General features: G+C 41.9%; 1 protein-coding gene across 1 annotated transcript in view; it reads right to left on the reverse strand.

Annotated features, from left to right (window-relative positions):
- MYH15 (myosin heavy chain 15) overlaps positions 1–6457 on the reverse strand; it is a 147000-nt gene extending 140543 nt beyond the window's left edge. The window contains exons 1-2 of the mRNA XM_008706610.2: positions 6306–6457; positions 1633–1739 (exon numbers count right to left, since the gene is read on the reverse strand). Of these exons, the coding sequence (XP_008704832.2) occupies positions 1633–1739; positions 6306–6393 (195 nt within the window). The 5' untranslated portion in view covers positions 6394–6457. The remainder of the gene's footprint in view (positions 1–1632; positions 1740–6305) is intronic.
- Positions 6458–20842: the final 14385 nt, after the last annotated feature.

The raw sequence follows: 20842 nt of genomic DNA on the forward strand, positions 1-20842 counted from the left end.
CCCCCCCCCCCCCCCCCCCCCCCCCCCCCCCCCCCCCGCGCCCCGCTCCCTTGCATTATATTCAATAAAATTCTAACTTCTTCGTTCTGCCTCAGGTGAATTCTTGTCACCACCCACACCACCTGCTTCCGCCCAATCGCCGCCCCACATTTGGGGCCCCCACCTGGTCAGACAGACACATTTAAACACCAAAACTATTGAATTGCACACTTTAAAGAGGTGAACTACATGGTATGTAAATTATAGCTCAATAAACAATGACGGAAAAGAAACATTTCACATCCGCTTTCTCTCTATTGATAAGAGATTGTCCCGAGGCTAACTTTAGGGCCCATCTGTTTCCTTATTTAGGACATTCTGAATTTTTTCTTGCCTACCTAGGCAAATTCCTGCTGATAAGGCCCAAGTTCTTCTTAATTCCGTCACGTAAAATCTACCTAGTTGGAGATTTTTTTTATGTCCAGATATTGTCAAAAAGGCATATTAAGACACCGTAAGTGGTAATTTATAAGTGGCCTCCAGAGCTTTACAACTCAAACGGCAATGCTTTAGATTATAAATTGTCCGAATACCAAGATAAGGGCGTGAAAAAGACAAACCTTCTTGGTAATGATTCTGTTTGCTGTGGAGCCGAGGCGCAACCGGAAGGAGACTGGAGACGTGAATATGGGCAGGGAATCCTCTATAAAATCTACCAGGAACTGTTCATCCGAGTCAGGCCAGAAATAAGGCCCGGCTCAGCACCACGGGGCTGGCAGGCAACCTGAGGTCAGTGATTTAGGGGAGGGTCCTGAGGGTGGATTGCTGCCTTAGATGCCCGGATGACAGGGAGAAGGGGCTGCAAGCCATTCCTGCCTTACTTCACGTGCCCTCCACGACCCCTTACAGACCAGCTTGTGCTCAACACCTGCCCTAAACCTCTTTCCAAGGTCATAAGGGACCTCTTAATTCTGAAATGCTGAGGCTTTCTCCAAGACCTTAATCTCTTTCTCTAACACTTAGCATTACTGACCATCCCCCATCTCTTGGCTTCTCTGGCACTGTGCTAGTCAAATTATCCCTCTCTTTTTTTTTTTTTTAAGATGTATTTATTTATTTGCAAGAGAGAAAGCATGAGCAGGGGGAGGGGCAGAGAGAGGGAGAGAGAATCGCAAGCAGACTCCGTGCTCAGTGTAGAGCCCGGGGCTCTATCCCACAACTCTGAGATCAGGACCTGAGCCGAAATCAAGAGCTGGATGCTTAACTGACGGGCCACCCAGGGGCCCCAAATTATCCCTCTTTCTTATTCTGAACACAACTTGCTTCAGAGTTCTTTAGGTCACTATTCACCGTAAGCGGCACCTTTAAAAAACAACTAAACTTGAAATGTTGATGAAAGAAGCAAAAACTGTGAGTTCTAGAGTCAATGATCTTTACCACTGACACCTGCGTTGTTCTGATTTACTCAGTGTCATTTAATTTTTGATAGGCAGGGGAGGAGCAAGAAAGATCCATGATGTTTCCGAAAGTGTATCTATCAGTGGCGTTTCTTACCCCCGGTTTTTAATTAAACTATCAGGGAAAGGACATATTTAATTATTTGATTAAAAAGAGAATGTAGTTATCCCAGAGAGGAAATAAAGATTCGTTTACCTTTCCATCTGTTGTCTTGACAATTAGTTTACCATCATTTCCTCTCCCTTTAACCTCGGCCTCAACATACGCGTGTTTGCCATCACGAATCCAGCATTTCTTCTTCTCTATGGAGCAAAAGAGGATTGTAACCATCGTACTTGTACAAAATATGATTTTGTTGGATGAATATTATTTCCTTTCTGCTAATTCCGCCTGGTGACTTGGAGTCACCAATATAGGAAATTGCAGAGTTAGATAAAATCGCAAAAGCTTATCCCAAAGAAGACACACTGACTCTGTAGGAACGAGAAACACTTGAGCCGGCGGAGGCTGGGAACATCATAGACCGTTTTGCTACAAGAAAAGCCAACACCTTACAAGCCCCTCTTACCACCCCAACACTTACCTCCCACTCACCGTCCCAGGTCCTGGGTGGTTGTCCTGGTGCCTCACCCTCCCCTGCTCCCCTCCAGAATACTTCACCTAGAAAGGTCTGGTTACAACCAAGTGAAAGTTCGGTTAGTGGTCATGCCTGTCTTTCAGGGTTTCTTTAGACCTTAGTTTTAATTTTGGAATAAAAGCCTGCTATGAGAATTACATGGTAGAATTGGAGCGGGGAGGAGAGACGAGAAAGAATATGGGTTATTTTTGCCACACGGCATAACTGCTCCACAGTATTTCCCCCCCACAAATCGTTTTTCTGTTCTCGGCCTCCTCGATTCCACACCCCACCCCTATGCAAAACAGCCCTTCCCTACGTGAGTAGCCGATGAGACGCTACGGGTGAAATAAAATCTTGTCACACCTGACACAGCTTCGCTGGGCCTCACTTAGGTGCTTCTCGGGTTCTCTCCCACCTGAGACAGATAGCCGTGGAAGATGAATAAGAAACCTACTTTTAGGGGCACCTGGGTGGCTCAGTTGATTAAGCCTCAGGCGCTTGATTTCTGCTCAGGTCATGACCTCAGGGTCCTGAGATTGAGCCCCTGTCTGACTCCCAGTGGGTGTGGAGCCTGCTCAAGATTCTCTCTCTCCCTCTACTTCTGCCCCTCCCCGCCCCTTCTCTCTCTCTCTCTCTCAAGGGAGGGAGGGAGGAAGGAAGGGAGGGAGGAGGGGAGGGAGGAAGGAAAAGAAAAGAAAACCTACTTTTAAGGGAAAGCGAGTCTTACCAGAAGCTCATGGAAATTCCAGGTCACAGCCCATCAAGTAGATATGGGGGAGGTGAGAGGAGAGCACTTGCCTGGAAGAGGGACAGTCTGAACCAACGGCTAGGGACAGATGTACTGGCGAAACGCCTACGCAATGATAGCACGGGGGGTAATGCCAGCTCCTTCACCACCACCACCACCCAGCACAGGAATCACAGAAGTTAAGAGGCCTCACTGGTGCCGGACAGGCAGCCCCCACTAGACGCTCTCCCCAGAGGTGGGCAATAGGACTTGGGGACAGCGTGCAGTGACGTTGGACAATGTTTGCCCTTCTTCCACTGAGCTTGGGTCTGCAAAGAATTTCGTGGCACACGACCTTCTTGCTGTCCTAGTCTTTGCTGTGCTCCCTTCCCTGTTCCCCTAATTACAACCAATCCACCGCTCAAACTGCTGGGGAAGAAGATTTTTGTAATTCCTGTCAGATTGATTTTGCTTTTGCTTCTACTTGTCGTTTGCATTTTAAATACTGGTTTTGCACTATATTTATTATTTTGATCTCTTTTTACAAAAATGGATTTCGCTTTGTGTTATGTCTGTGAAAAGAGGCTTGTTTTTGAAAAGTACCTATTTTGCATACATTTTGTGTGTTTAAGGTAAATAAATGCTCTGTATTTTAAATCAAATGTTATCACTTGAAAGAAACATGGATATTAGCTGGCACAGATTTTCACTTTTTTTTTTTTTTTTTTTAGGAAAAAGCCCTGAGAAAAGAGATTAAGAGAGTTGTCTGTAGTCACATAGCTAATTAGTGGCAGTCGTTAGAATAATGACTCTAGAAATTAGATCACCCAGGTTCTAAATCAGTGTTCTTCCATTAGAGCGTGCTTCCTCGCTCTTACATGCTTGGCTTTTTTCCTCCAATTTTTCTCTGAAGGATTATGTTCAGCCCCTGCGTCATGATTAGCGCCTTCTTTCATGGCCCCTGGAAATAGGAGGGGAGAATTTTTGGAAACCCTTACCTATCTGAGGCCCCGTCCCTAACAGGGATGTTTCTGAAGCTCAAGGAAACGAACTGCTCTTTTAATTTTTACGTGTTTTGCACTCGTGAATAATTGCAGAGATGGAAATGCAAGCAGCAATGGGTTTGAGACAGGCTACCCGGATTTTAGTCCTGGCTCTGCTAGTGACAAGGTGGAAAGCAAGGGCTTCATCTCTTTGGGCCTTGGTTTTCCCATCTGTAACCTCCGGAGGTTCGCCTGCATGATTTCATATTTTTATTTTTTATTTTATTTTTTAGATTTTATTTATTTATTTGTCAGAGAGAGAGAGCACAAGCAGGGGAGTAGCAGGCAGAGGGAAAAGCAGCCTCCCCCCTGAGCAAGGAGCCGGATGTGGGACTCGATCCCAGGATGCTGGGATCATGACCAGAGCCAAAGCCAGACGTTTAACCGATTGAGCCACCCAGGCGTCCCATGATTTCATATTTTTAGATGATTAAATATCTTTTCTAATATAAAGACAACAACAACCAAAAGGGCAACATATGTGAATTGGAGAAAAAATGAAAACCAAGAGAAATGTATAAAGAAAATTAAAAAAAGAAAATTCACCCATGGGGTATCCAGGCAGCTCAGTCGGAAGAGCATGTATGTGACTCTTGATCTCGGGGTTGTAAGTTCAAGCCCCACATTGGGTGTAGAGATTACTAAAAATAAATAAATAAATAAAACTTAAAAAAAAAACCACACACCCATAATGGAACAACGCAGAGAGAGCTGCTATCTGAAGCATTTCTTTCCATTCTTTTTTCTATACTATTGATCAAGATTGGAGTAATACCATATTCAGTTTGGTAGTTACTGGAAATAGATTGTTTATGTGTCCTAACATAAAAATCATTTACATTTAGCTTGGGAATGCTGCTTTGTGTTTATCTCTACAAGCGCACTTTCTCCCTGACCCCCAGCAGTTCTAGTTTTCCTTCCCAGGCCACGTAGTAATGGCCAGTGTGTATTTTTCACATTTGTTGTTGCAGTGGGGCCTCCATGGAGGAAGGTAGGCAGAGCAAGGATCACCATCTGTTTGACAGATGAAGACACCACGGCTCAGGAAAGTGCAGGGATTTGCTCTGATTACACTGCTGGAGATGATCCAGGTCAGGGAATTCGAACCCAAGACTCCTTGACAAATATTCTGCTCACGCTGCTTCCATGTGGCCTGAGTTCAAAAAAGCAAACTCCATCACCCCACCCCAGCCCAGGGGGATGAGAATCTTTTCCTTACTCTGTTATTTTTGCTGCCATTGCATTTCTATGGGGAAAACCATTTGGGAAAAAAAAAATAATTAAAAATTATTGCTATATTTTAAGTAATTATTTACAGTGCTGATCCTACTAAATGCATCATCCAATTACCTCTAATGCTTTGGCCTAATTTTTATTTTCTCGCTGGCAGCACCATGATCTTGTCCTTCATTGTCTGACTACCTGTGATAAGCTTTTGCATGACCACTTCCGACCTCAGGAATAGTTCTGTTATTGTATTTGATTTGACGGATTGTAATTAGCTACTCTAAAATCCAATCATACTAATGAAATCCAATGACTGGAAACTGGGAACGGATCCAGGACTGGACTAGGATAGAAATATAATGTCCTACATAACCGGCTTGACTCGTAATTGGTCATATTAAGGCCTAATGTTGACTAATTCTGAGTACTGGAACAACACTCAGTCAGTATTGATGTTGCGTTGTGGAATAATTTGGGGATTAAGATACGTAGGTAGCTTGATGCTAGATACACTGATTCTGACTTTACACCTCCAAGGAGCTGAAATTCCGATGCCCGTGCAGCCCAGCCACGTAGAGAAGGAGGAGGAAATGTAGCATTTATTTCGAGATTTTAATGTAGAACTCAGCCTTCATCTCGAGGGTAAATCCTCATTAACCTTTGTCCTTCCTGTAACTAGCAGGAGACTATTCATCAGCGGGAGCAAGTCTCCTAATTATCTCTTGTCGAGTGTCGGCTGAGCGACCCCACTGACCTGGAAGACAGCCAGAGGGTGAAGTTCCAACATTGGAAAAATCTGAAGAGGCCCCGGGGGCAAGTTCTATTTCTCCTGCCCTCCCCAAGGCTTTTCCTTTCTTCTTCCTTCCAGTGGACCAACCCCACCTACTGCCAAAGCCCCAGGCCCCTCTCTGTGCTACAGTGTTCACCCACACTCAGCGGCTTCTGAGCAAGGCTTTCTCTGGGCCCACTCCTGGGCGTGTCTGTGCTGTCACCGTGCTCCCTCCAAGAGAAAACAAGCAAGCGGGGCTTGCACCAGGTCTGCCTCCCAGCCATCCTCCTCTTCCTTGCAGACTCATCCCTACCCAGGCCACTTGGCTCCTCAGCTGCTCGGTCTACGGTTCATAGAGGCAAGTGCATCCCAAGCAAGTAAGTTAGGTTCCACGACGGACGACTCTACTCCACCAGTCAAAACTCTCAGCCGCCACCCAGAGGCAGGAAAGCCCAGGGAACCAGCAGCCACCACAAGGCTTACCATCAAAGGGCACGGCCTGGAGTGGAAGCAGCTCAGCCCGGCTTCTTCTGAGGAAGGCTGCAGCCTCTCCAAGCTCTGACAGATCCATCCTTCCTCAAGAATCCACCAAAGCAGGCTTAGGCCTGCGAGGGAGCCGCAAGGATTCACTCTGTAGAAGACAGGTGTAGGAAGGAACCGGTGGGAGTGGGGCACCAGGCACTAATCCAAGACACTATTCACTAGAGACAGACCAAAAAGGGTTAAATCTTCTTTTTAACTACCTCCACCCCTCCTCTCTCTCCCCACGTCTCAAGTGTATGACCAAGTTGGACTCAAGAACACGTTATGGTAGCAGAGCCAACGTATCCACTAGGTACAGAAGACACTAGCATTCATGATGCTTTCAGGGGCCCACAGAAATAGTTTAATAATAATTTTGTTTAAAATCAGAATAAAACATGACTATAATATTAATGATATATAATAATGAATCCATCCTGGGTGATACTAATTAGTCTTGATACCAATACAGTTGTAAATTCTGATTTTTAATATTTGTTTGTGAAGGAGCAAGCCCACAAAGACAGGAGTGCCTAGGACCCCTGAAAGTCATAATGCAACCCTGAACCATAGTCCTGACCTTGGCAGGTGGGAGCATGGGCCAGACTGAGAAACATCCAGTTGTGAACACCAGGAGCCTTGACAGGAGAGGAGGAAGGGCTTGTAGGGGTCTAGGTGCGTCCGGGGAGAGGGAGCGCTGTGGCTGGAGTATGGTGACAAAGGGGGGAAGTCATTCAGACTGATGTTCAGCATGAGAGAGTGTGGGAGTGAAAGTGTGAGTATCCTGCAGAGATGAGTGTCGGGAGTAGATGGGATGTGCAACTCCTGGCCGGGGGACGTCTGGGAAGCAGCAGGAAGCACAGGTCAGAGATGGGAAGCAGGCTGTGTGCTGAAGGCAATGAGCGGGTATGGGCGGAGGAGTTCATCAGCTCAGGCGAGGCCAGCGCGGGTCTTGGAGGGGCTGGTGGCTGGGCAAATCATCAGGTCTAAATTCACGGTGTGTTCACTCTGTACCAAACACTTGACTTATTTTATTTTTGATCTTCACACTTGACATTTGACAACAAGGAGAAGAAATAGAATCTGAGCTCTCATGATCCAAAATAAGAGGTCATTCTCTCTAATTGGACAAAAGAGTCTTAGGCTTTTGACTCTCCATTCAAGGTTGCACGGCAAGTATTATGTGCCCCATTTTACAGATGAAAAGATAAGAAAAGCACTTACCAAGTTTGCTTAGCTCCGGTGCTGCTGTTGAGGACTGATCAGCACCATGGTCTACCCCCCTCCAGAAGAAACTAACCATTTGCCATTTCGCACATGGGTGACAATGAACAAACCCAATAAAGTAATGTATTTCACTGCACTTAATCTACTCTTTTCTTTATGGTGGTTTGGGTGTGGTTTACGGCAAAGACTAGCGGTCCAGGCTAATGAGTCAGTTTTATCTCTGCCAGAAAATAAGCGTGTGACTTGTAAAAAAGCACTTAACTCCCCCTAGGTTCGGTTTCCTCCCCAACACAACACAAGGACTAATCTTAATCTGTGGGGACATTTCCTGAGGTAGAGAGAAGATAAGTATGCAGGGGAAGCAATGACCAAAAGCCCAGAAATGGGACTGAGGGGTGTCACCACTCTACTTATGAGGTTGGTGACGTGTCCCAGGAGAACAAAACAAAACCGACCTTTCTGCGGGTAAGGATTCAGATTTAGGAAATGTAATGATAATAATCAACATTGGAATAGATAGAAGGGAGCAAGATAAAGGAAAGCTTAGAAAGCTAGGCAGAGAAATTTAGCAATACACTGCAGGAAACATCACAGACAGGGCGAGAACGTGAGAGAAGTGGTATTTTAGGAAAATGGCTCTGGCAGCATATGCAGGGTGGGTTGGAACAGGGAGAAGTCGTAGTCAGGGAGACATGTTGCGGGTCTGTACTTGTGAGGAGATTGGATGGAATCCCCCCACCCCCTGCCACTCTGTGTGGCTTCCTGGTGGCTTGCACTCAGTAGAGAGAAGAGCTCAGGAAGCGTATAGCGTATTTTGGATATAGAAAATCTCCATAAACGCATGTGTGAGTGTGTGTGTGTGTGTGTGTGTGTGTGTGTGTGTGTGTGAGTGTGTGTGTGTGTGTGTGTGTGTGTGTGTGTGTACACACACTTCCTGAAAAGATACCTAAGGACCAGGTGTCTATCTGACGTGTGGGTACAGGATATGAGTGGGGGAGGAGACACTTACCTTTCACTTCCTAGCTTTCTGATCTATTTTAATTTGTGGCATGTGCGTGTGTCTTCATAATAACAGATTTTTTTTAAAAAGTAGTTCTTATTATAACATCCAAGGATAAAAAGATTACATCAAGACAGAGCACACAGCTGTGTAAATCTCTTTCCTAGTCTGGACCACTTAGCATGTTTAAAGGTCTACAAGGAACAGAATGTGTCGGAAGCAGCACCAGAGAGGAGGACACTTCATGGACCAAGAGTACAGAGGACCTGGCACCGTTTGGAGGCAGGAAAGTGAGCCCCGGAGATCACCCACCCCGAGCAAAGGAAGGATAGAAGCTTCCTTCTCCCTTGGCCTCCTGCATCTGTTAACCTAATGCCCCAGCTGTCCTCTGGGTCCCTTCAGTTTCAAGTTGCACACATGGGTTTAGAACTTTATAGAATAACATACTTATCACAGTGCAGCTATATCAACAACATCTTAAAATAGAAAATGAAAGAGCCCGAACTCCCAAAAGAAGTAAACAAATTAACCTTGCCAGCAAAATAAACAGGTGTATTTTAATCATGATAGAGAAACAGAATTAAAGGTAGCTCTTTCAGAAGGAAAAGTTAATCTACATATGGAGAGGAAATTAAATCTGAGACTGGCCTTTTGGTGCATTTTTGTCAAAAGATGCTGAGACCTATTGTGACTTTTATCTGCTAGCAAATATTTATAGGAAGCAGGAGAGAAAAGAGAACAGGGCTGGGATGCTGGAGAGAAAGGGAGGAGGTCAGGCACAAGGGTTGTCTGCACATCACTGTGAATTCTTCACATTTGGCCTCCCAGAGTTTGGTTTGTCTTTTTGTGCTGGAAAGATTGGGCTCTGGGAGTTACGTACCTATGCTCATAAGTATGATGACCATATTATCTATCACCCAAACCCATATGTATATTTTTTATACCAAGACATAGTAATAATTAGTAATACTAAATTATTAGAAGGTAATAATAAAATATTAATTTTAATAATTATATTTGTGCAACAGATATAATCTAAGACTGCCCCAAGCAAATAGGGACACATGGACACCCCATTTGTAAGAAAACCAAAGACTTAGAATGACATTTATAAATTGGCAATAATGGTATACCTTTTCAATAACTACAAAGTCCTGATTACTTGTATCCATTATTCCCAAAGTTCTCAGAGAATATTACTATCAGAAAGTTGGAACCAGGGGCGCCTGGGTGGCACAGCGGTTAAGCGTCTGCCTTCGGCTCAAGGCGTGATCCCGGCGTTATGGGATCGAGCCCCACATCAGGCTCCTGTGCTAGGAGCCTGCTTCTTCCTCTCCCACTCCCCCTGCTTGTGTTCCCTCTCTCGCTGGCTGTCTCTATCTCTGTCAAATAAATAAATAAAATCTTTAAAAAAGAAAAGAAAAGAAAGTTGGAACCAGAGAGAGGCCTTAGATACTCGTGTGTGTTGTCATTCAGTTTTCTGTACAGCCAAATAATTCCTCCTTTTCTGTTCTGGTGTTTATTCTTTTGGGATCTGAATGCCATGTAAACCACCATTCTCACATTTGCATTACATGGTACAATTTCCGGAGTTAAATGTATCTCAGTTACCTAGTTAACGAAGAAAAGACAAGGAATGGGAAGGCCTTAAGTGGAAGGAAGAGTTGAGACATGAGCTTTTCACCTTGGCCTGGAAAGAATCATGTTGGTCAAAACTTAGCTTCTACGTGTTAGGAAATAAGTTAATGCCTGCCTGCATGTGAGAAGTGACACCTGCCTGGGTGACCAACTGGTTGGCTGGGGATTGAAGCATTTCCTAGGACATGGGACTTTCAGTGCTCAAACCAGAAGAATCCAGACAAGCTGGGATAGGTTGGCCACCCTACTTTTAAGTCTAGAGCATTTAATTATTTTAAGAATAAAATCTCTTGTTTGGAAATCGGCTATTTTATGCTGGTTGTATTCTCCGCAGTCCTCTCTCTCCCCAGGTATGTTATAGTAGCTGGTTGAAAATGTTTAGTTATTCTCATTCAATATACATTTATTACCCATCTGTCATTGCCCGTGCTAGGCTTGGGGGTACAATGACGGGCAGAATAAACACACTCGTTGCTCTCTTAGAGTAACCGATTGGGACTGGGTCGGGTAGGGGAGGAGGAGGTTTCTTCTATCCTAATTATGGCTACACTTCAATTTGTAGAGAAAAATCTTTGCACGCCAGGGTGGGTGGTGCTAGTCATGCAGCAGAGGTCAGAATGCAGGAGCCCAGGGGGACTGTGGAAGCCAGGAGAAGAAGGGAGCCATGACTCCCAGCTCACCACTCAGCTAAAATCTTGGATGGGTTATGTTATTCTGAACATGAGAGGTCTTTTCCTCACACTGTTCTTCTACAGGCCTCTGCACTCCCTCATCATCCTCTGCTTCGGGGGTTCCCGATGGAAGGGTTACCATCTTGGACCCCTGTTGTCCACCAGTGTAGAACCCTAGGAGTCATCTCCGATTTCTCCTTTTCTCTCGTGCACACATTCAATTGATCACCAAGTTCTATTGATTCTGTAATTATCAAATCGTATCTTCTTTTAGCAGACAGTTTGCAGTGCCTGCTGAGCCCACACTCTTCTCTGAGAAGTGCCTGCCTTCATCCAATTGGCACGAACCACAAGCTGCCATGTCTATAAGGTGACACTGGCGTCCTGTCTCACTGATTAGACCAAGTGTGAGCACCTGATCCAATCAGGGACAATTAGGATATCTTTCCTACCTGGAATACAGATTTGGGACCAAGGTGACACTCTCGGTCTGTGCTTTTTGCTTGAATGGAGTGATGCAAACCTGGGGATTGAGGATGGCACTGTGGTGTGGTCACATGGTGCCGTTATGCATGCTTATCAGCAGAAACATCAATAGAGAGGGAATCACAAGAATGAAGAGAAGCAGCAATAAGGGAACAAGGGAAGAGAGAGTGCTTGCTTGTGTTCCAAATCGCTTTCCGCTTAACAGTACCTCTGGAGACCTAGATTCAATTCCTGCCTTTGGTTTTCATAGGATCTTTCAATAACCCACTAATAAATTCCCATCTCTCCCCTCCCCCAACTTTAAATTATCTTGAATTTCTGTTTCTCCCGTCAAAATATCTTTAAGACATTACATCTGATTCTTTGTCCTAATACGGGTTCTTACTTCCTCTCCTAAGGCGATGTGAATATTGTATATACATGAAAGGCAGCACAGTGCTGTGCATACTAAGACTTCAATACATGTTAACTACTTTTATTACTATTCAACAGCATTTGTGCAGTCTTTAAATGCTGTGCTCAAGATGCAGGAGGGGAGCTTTGCTTCTAAATTGCTTAGCGGATTTGAGATGTGCAAAACCGTGACAGAGGATAGTACGGCAGGGAAGTAAAGAGAACAAATCAAAAAGTGGCAGCTTTGGCTGGGGAGATGGAAGTGAAACAACAGTGTCTATCACTTAGGCAGTACTCTGTCCTGGAAGCTCGCGCTGACCCCAGTCCTCTCCCTGCGGGCCACAGTGAGTCTATTATTGGCAATCTTCTCTCTTTCGATCAGGGCTAGACAATACATTTCTGAGGGGAGGGAACACAGAGCCTCTCCTTTGAAATCCATACCACCTTGGCAATGTAGTGCCTTAAGTGTAACAGCAAACTCAATTAATGCTTATTAATTACATTGTGAAAAGAGTTAAATTATTCTCATGTTAGCAACCCCAACAGTTTCTCATGTTGGTGTCATCATAATTGATTAGATTCACTTGAGTTCTTCATCAAGCGAGGTTATTATGCGTGTTTACTTTTGAAGGCTTCCACTGCTGGGAAACCATAATGCAAGTAATAAGGAGAAATATGAATATGGCTCTAAGTAAACAAACACGAAGGCTCTCCTGACAAAGCCTCTTCCATTATTAAAATTGGAGACGAAGTGCCTGAAAATGAGAATGGATTTATCCAGATGTCAACAGAGGAACTAAGAATTATCAAGCCCTTAAATGATTCCCAACAAGCTGGAACATGTGTCTCAAGGCAGTAAGTGAAATACATTTAGCTACAAGGCCCAGTGAACACCACAAATCTGGGGAAATGCTGCAAGATGCTCTTAATTAGGGGCACTACTGGGTAGACAAATGACGCCGATGTCTCCCTAATATTCATGCTGCTGGGATAGTGTGTTATGTGCCTCAGCTCGGCAAGGGTTACTCAGTAGAAAATTGCTAATTGCTTAGTCTTTATGCATAAATCTACAGCCCCTTAACCAGCTATAGTACTTGCATTTTATTTATTTATATGCGATGTAGCTTTCTATAAAAGCAGGGGCTTTAAGCAGGTTGAGCTCCTTGAAAGAGAAATGTTAAAATGTTTAATCGAATTACAAATCAAGAGTGTCACACAAATTATTGATTATATGAAGCACTCACTTCCAAGGGTGATGATGATCATGACTTCAGGGCAATCCGGCTCACACTCGCGGATTCTGTTCTCCAGCCTCCTGGTCTACCTACAGCCCACTGCCATTTGGCTCTTCTTCCCACCGCTCCACAGAAACTGTTATTTTTAATAATCTCTAATAGACAAACCCTAATGGTACTTTTCAGTCCCTAATGTTAATCCCTGGTTCTGGGATACTCTCCTCTTTTTGTTTTCTTGACCTGTGTTCATCAACTAATCAAAGGCTAATCAACACAGTGGTTATCAGTGATATGTCTCTTCAGCTCCCTCTTCCATGGGTTCTCCTCTCCCCGCGTTTCTTCCATCCTGTCCAGAACTATCTCATCCCACTCCTTCTCTTCTCCCAATCTTGGACCAAAACTCCAGTTCTCTGCAGTCGACTATTTGCTGTTCATCCAGAGAAAAAAAAATTCTGATTAAATTCTGTCATGCATTCATTTTCAGGTATGCCCTCCTAATCTCCATGGGTTAAAGGAGCAATAAGACCTGAAGAAGTTTCCGCTCTAGGAAGGGCTGAGCCACCTAAATGTGTGTTAGCTCTTACAGTTCAAAATGAGAAATGCTGGGATAGAGCTATGCACAGGACAGGTCACAGTGGTGTGACCCTCTCATCTCTAATTGTATTTTAAAAATAACAGTTTGTAACTCAAATCCTAAATGTCCCTGAAATGCTATCTGTAGGCTCAGTACCAACACTATCTTATAAGATCAAATAATAGTTACCATTTCCGAGGGCTTATTGTATATCATGAACTGGGTTAATGCTTTACATGTAATAACTCTTTTAACCTCACCACAACTCTGTGAGGGACATATATAATAACCACATTTTATAAAGACATTGAGACTTGGAGATGTAGCTAGTGATATCTCCGGTATGGAATCCTGATACATGAAAGCCATCCTTCATGTTCACATTCAATCATTTGCCAAGTTCTGCTGATTTCTTCTCTAAACATCACTCAGAACTATCCACATCTTTCTATTTCCCTACCAGCACCCTGATCAAGGCCACCGCCATTTCTTTCCTGGCTTATTGCTTTACTCTTTTAATTGGTCTCTTGACTGCAGCCAATCCAGAGTGAGGCTGTGTATACAAGGGCACAATCATATCACTAGTTTATTTACAACCCATGTTTTGGGGCGCCTGGGTGGCTCAGTTGGTTAAGCATCTGCCTTTGGCTCAGTTCATGATCCTGGGGTCCTGGGATTGGTCAGCAGGGAGTCTGCTTCTCCCTTTCCCTCTTCCCGTCCCCCCCACTTGGGCTCTCTCTCTCAAATAAATAAATAAAATCTTTTAAAAAAATAAAATAAAACCCATGTTTTTACACAAGATAAAGTCCAACACAGTAACAGGGCCTGCAGAGCTATTCACCCTTTGGCCTGCCCTATGTCCCCACCCCATCTCCCTCACTCTCGTCCCAAGGCATGGCCTGGCTAGTGCATTACCAGTAAATGCCAAGAGCACTCCCTATTCTCTGGATGTTCACACATGATGTGACCTCCTCTGCCTGGAACATTCAGCCCTGTCTCCTTCCCTCTGGCTAGTTCCTAATCATCCTTTGGGTCTCCATTAAGCAACATTTTACAGGAAGTTTTCTAGTCTAGGCTGTGTCTCTCTTAGATGCATTCACTTGTATCATGGAACACTTAGGGAATGAACTAACAAACAAATAAAACCCATCAGTCTGAGTTCATGCTTCTAAGCTTGATGCTGTACTGACTCCTGGCTAAGCTCCAGCTTAGAAGGGATCATGTCCTTGGTTAGAAAGTCATCTAACCAAGATGAAACATGTCCTTACACACAACACATCCTTGGTTAAGAAAGCATCATCACCTCGTTCTCTACATTGGATGTGAAATAAAAGTACAGTCGACTCTTGAACAACGTGGCTTTGAACTGTGCGAGCCCACTTATACTTGCATTTTTTTTCAATACACAACAGTACTGTAAATGTATTTTTTCTTCCTTACGATTTTCTTAATAACGTTTTCTTTTCTCCAGATTACTTTAGTGTAAGAATACAGTATATAATGCGTACAACATACAAAGTATGTGTTAATTGACTGTTTACGTTACCTGTAAGGCTTCCAGTCAAAGTAAGCTATTAGTAGTTAAGTTTTGGGGGAGTCGCAAGTTATATGTGGATTTTTTTGTTGGGGAGTAGTCGATGCTCCTGACCCCCATGTTGTTCAAATGTTAACTGTATTGGTTAAGAAATTTGAATTGCATTATCCTAAGATTTTTTAATCCTGGAAATTTTAGAACTAAAAGTTCTCTAATATCAGCTATCTCAATGCTCCATAATTTATAGGTGAGCACAAAAAGGACCAGTGAAATAAGTGACTGGCCCAAGTTCACCAGTGGATCCAGGCTGAAAGTACGAACAGTTTTGAGCAGAGTTTAGGAAAAAAATACTCATGATAGATCTAAGAAGAGAAACCAAAGAAAATTGAGATTGGAGTTGTATCTTTGTGCTTCAGGGTTGAAGGCAAAGATACTGTCCCATAAAATACTGATAAACACCATAGGCGGAGAGTAAACATTAGATAAAATTGAACATTGTCATGACCTAGTAAAATATTCCTTAGGATCAGTGACCCCTGATCTGCATGATAGCTTAGCATCTAGTTTAGAATTGCTGATGCTATTATTCAGCACAAATGATGTGCATTAGATATATTTAGTGATTCTGAAAGGTGATGTATAATATAAATCCAAGCTATTATTTGTGTTATTCTCATTGCTTTTGTATTTTTCTGGTTGATATGACCTTAACTGAGGATAATTATGAGTTTTAAGTAAGTACAATTATAATCAACATCTTCACATGATAGATATTCAAAGACATACTTACCTAAAATAAAATTAGAATATTACACATTCTAGTTCAATTAAATTCAACAAATACTTTTGAACACCCAATAAGAGCCAAAAATTGGCAAAATGCTTGAGATACCAGAATAATTAATACATAGCTTCCATTCTCAAGATTTTACTCTAGTAGGAGTCATGGCTCATCAACAAATCATTTCTAGTATGATAAGTGCAGTAATGGAGATACATTCTCCAAGAGACAATAATGAAAATAAAATAAATTGTGGTTAAAATACTTACCTCAGAACGATTCCATTCTATAATGCATTTTTTTTCTTAAACTATTTCATTTCATATAATGGATAACCCCAGAGGGGAAAATATCAGTAAAAATAGCCAATGGGTTTTTTGTAACTGTCATTCAATATATTGGTGGAAAAGGGAGAGAGAAAAACCTACCTTGGAAAGAAAGAGACAAGGGAATGAGTAGCCCAGTGCTGAACAAGACTTTATACACTTTTGTCAAGGTGAACGGGGACAATCTTAGTTAATTTCGCCATTGTTTCTAAATTTGTCTGCTGGTTTTTGAGAAGTTGAACCCACGGATCTGGGTTTGGCACCCAAATTGTCTCTGAGGCAGGGGTGTAAGAGGTCAGAAAACTATTCCCTTTCTACAACCAAACTCCACAGACTAATTTAGCTCATTCTCTAAATGCTTGCTGCATAATAGGATTAGACAAGATTAATTAAGAAAAGCAGCGGCACACCCTCTGGCAGCATCAGTTTTGGAGTCTTGGGCTCCAAGTCTTGGGCTTTTTGAAGAATTAAGTTAAGGGTCTCAACATATCCCACAGTGCCAAGAAAACAGTTAATAATAGTTGTCTACTGTTTATTTAGGCCATTCTAAGACTACTAAAAAGAGCACATATTAATGATTTGCTATGTTCTAAGCACTGTTCTAAGCACTGTGCATATATGAATTCATTTAAGCCTTGTAATAACCCTATATCGTAGGACTTTTATTATTCCCATTTTACAAATGAGGAAATAAACAGAACCAGGGATGATAAGCTAGTAATTTTTGGAGACAAGATTTGAGCCTAAAATTTTGGGCTTCAGAAGCTCTTCTTGTAACCATTATGATATATGAGTATTAGTTCATAATTTGGATAATGGTGTTTAACATCTTCCCTCAAAAAGTGTAATTAAAAAAAATTTCGTTTCTATACAAGGAACTACATTACTATTTGCTTCTTCCAACAGTCAGGAAATTTTCTTTTGCTGTAGTCTCCAGGTGAAGCAAACAGCTAACCGACTGCTATAAAAGGGAAAACAGCCAGACAATGCCTTTGGCTTTGAATCACTTTTCCAGGACTTGAAAGCCTTTCGCAAAACCTGAAAATGTCTCCCTGGAGCAAGGGACTTTCTGAACTATGTTTAAAATAACTTGGGAAGTGATATAAAAAAGTGGAACTCTTTTGGTTTATAGGAAACAGTTCATGCAATCAGTTCTCGGTACTGATGGGCCAGCTCTGCATAACTCTTCCCCCAAACCAATCAATTCATCATTTCCCACTGGGGAAAAAGGGGAGAGAGTAGAAAGACACCTATACTGAAGCTTATTATAGCAGTGTTGTGGGCAGAAGTGGGCTAGTAATAAATACTGAAGTAAGTACTGCATAATTATAACTAATAAGTTATGCTAAAATGAGCCAATATGGCAGCCTAACTGAGAAGATCCTTGTTGATTCTTACAGGAATGCGATTTAATTAGAATGGGTAAACTGACAGTCAGCAGTAACCTCACAGAATCCCAGGCAATATGAGATGAAGCAAGAGAAATATCACCCTGGCTTGCTTTCAGTTTGTAGGAAATGGACATTAAAGCTGTCCGTTTGGCCTTTGGGAGACTGAAAGCCATTTTTCATGTGTGCTTATGGCTTGAGAAAAAGGGTGTGTTGCTGTGTTTGGACTTTTAAAAAAGAATCCATCTAGATAAAGCAGACAAAACGGTTTAACTTGCATTTCAAGGAGCTCTGAGGATTCAAAATGTCCAAACGCAGAGGAAACTAACCAGATTTGGTTTTCAGAGGGGTCTAATTTGGAATAAATAAGAGACAGCTGTTAAAGGTGATAAACCTGTTTCCATTTTGAATGCTCAGGAGAGAGGCATGTTCCAGTAGATTCTTAGGGCGCATGGTTGAGAGCAAGACTTGTATGGGGGAGCAGGGGCATGTTTTGGCTCTAATAGAAAAAAAATCCCAAGAAAGACCAGGATCAGGGAGTTGCTTATGTAGTATGATTGGCATTTGCTAGTTCTCAAATCTATAAAAGGTAGATAGGCATGGCAGCGATTCAAATTTGACCTATGGCATCATTATTATAATCTCAGGAGTGTGAGGCAGGATTATTTATTCTCTGGGTTGAATAGAGAATGGGATCAAAACAAGGGCCTTAATGTTAAGTAAGTCATGTCTTTAAAAAATAAAGCACAGGAGAGCTAAATTCTGTCAGCAACTTTTATATTCAAATGATCAAATCGTATAGACAATTGCCTGGACAATAAAATTAAAATGACTCTTCCCAACATGGAAACCCCTTTGAAGATTTGTTGTGTATTGATGACCATAAGTTGTTCTACTGGAAGTGTAGTTGACTGAGTACTCTAATATGCAGAACCAAAAGCCAAATCTCAAATCTTTTTTTTTAAATAAAGATTTTATTTATTTATTTGTCAGAGAGAGAGAGAGAGAGAGAGCACGCGCACAAGCAGGGGGAGCAGCAGACAGAGAGAGAAGCTGGCTTTCCATGGAGCAAGGAGCCCAATGCAGGCCTCAATCCCAGGACCCCGGGATCATGACCTGAGCTGAAGGCAGACGCTTAACTGACTGAGCCACCCAAGCGTACCCCAAATCTCAAATCTTACTATAATAATTGCTAAAGACATAATGTTTTGCAGCACTGATTACACCGATGCTACTGAGCCATTTGAGGGCTAGAAAAGTCCCACGATGTTGTTCTGCACCACCATTTACAAGTTATTCTATTCCGTTCTTAGCCTAGATAGAAGGTTCGATATCATGAAAGATGTTACAGTATGTTGGCTTGTGGAGGGAGGGAGAGAGGAGGTTTTCCATATGGGTTCACTGCAGATTTAAAAGAAGGAAAAGACAAAACACCCAAATCCTCTCTTCCAGGCTGCGCGGCTTCTTCCCTTCCCAAGTCCATGTGCAGTTCCAGGATCAGCACATTTGTGAGAGGACTTGATGTGTGGATATAAAGTGATGGTTTCATGTTTGTTAGAAAACAAGATCATAAACTTACGAGAAGAAGAAATAATTATTAAAGAAGTTTGGGGTATTTAAATGGGAATGAATTTATAAAACAGTATCACAGTATATTTAAAAATTATATTCATTTAAAAATAGTTCTAAAGTGGTTTTGCATCTCTATATTTTCTATTCTTATAATACACATGCATTTTTTGGTAATAAAATTATCTTAAAATAAGGTGCTGGTCAGTATTTCTGGGTGTAAATTAGGGTCATAATTCAGTGTTTCTCTCTCTCTCTCTCTCTATATATATATATAAACACACACACATATATATATACACACATATATAATTAATCTTACATATAAATAAGTCAAACATACTAGACACATTTTTTTTTTTTTGGCTTGCCTTTGTCTTCTTGCCACAACCCATATTGGATCCTATATTTTCTTACCTTTCCACTCACATCATCTCTTGCTTTCACTCACCCCACACAAGACCCCGGTTAACAATTTAGAATTCATCCTTCGATATTTTCCTCCATGCACCCATGTAGATATGCAAACATATCACACATTGCTGTTGCTTGTTTCACAAAATGAGATGAGTTATATATAGGTCTCTATCTCTTGCTTTTGTCACTCAATAATATTCATTGAAAACCTGCCAAACCAGCTGCCAGAAACCTAATTTGTCACTTTAATGGCTGTATGATATTCCATGGTATAGATATACCACAATTTATTCAGCAATTCTATCGAAGTTTCTAGTTTTTTTTACCATTTTGAAAAATGTTGTAATCAGCATTGTCATGCATGTGTCATTACTTATAATTTTATTTCTTTGGGAAAGTGTCCCAAGGGTGGGAATGTCAAGTCAGAGAAAATGCATCTGAAACTTTAATAGAGATTGCCAGGTAGCTTTCCAAAGAGGCAGTAACACTTAATTACACTAGCCCTGTATGAAAGCATTCTTTTTTGATTACTGACAGTAATTGGCAGTCATTCTTTTTAATTTTTGACCATCTAATAAGCATAAAGTAATATCTCATTTTCACTTTAATTTCATTTCTCTATTACAGAATTTGAGCATCTTTTCAAACGCTTACCAGTCATTTGGATTGATTCTTGTCTGAGTTGTTTATTCTGCTTACTTACTTTGCCTATTTTCCTGTAGGGGTATTTGCTTTTCTTTCCAATTTGGAATTGTTCTCTGCACATTTTGTACCTTAATCCTTTGTCATTTGTCTTAATTAATTCGATTTACCGTTCCATCTGTCTCCTGAATTTGTTTATGATAACATTTATTTTATATTTTGATATAGTTAGATGTAACTATCTTTTCTTTTTATAACTAACTTTTTTTTTCGGTCTAGCTGTGGAGGATTACAAATGGTTATATTTAGTCAGTATTTCTTGGCTGTCCTAGTATTAGTTGTCAGGGGAACAACAACAATAACAAAATCGCCCTTTGCCAATAGACGAGTTAGGCACAGAAAACTCTTAGATAACAATGACTTACATAAGATAGAATTTTATTTCTGTCATAGAATCTAGAAGGAGTTAATCCAGGACGTATGTATACCTCAGTCTAAAGGATCAGGTTTCTTCTTTCTTGACTATCTATTTACTGTGCAAGGCTTCCATTCCCCAGGTCAACTCATGATTGAAAATTCTGTTAGAGATCTGGCCATTTTGTCCATTTCCAAGCCAG

Source organism: Ursus maritimus, unplaced genomic scaffold (genome assembly GCF_017311325.1).
Source record: "Ursus maritimus isolate PB19 unplaced genomic scaffold, ASM1731132v1 scaffold_4, whole genome shotgun sequence".
NCBI lineage: Eukaryota > Metazoa > Chordata > Mammalia > Carnivora > Ursidae > Ursus > Ursus maritimus.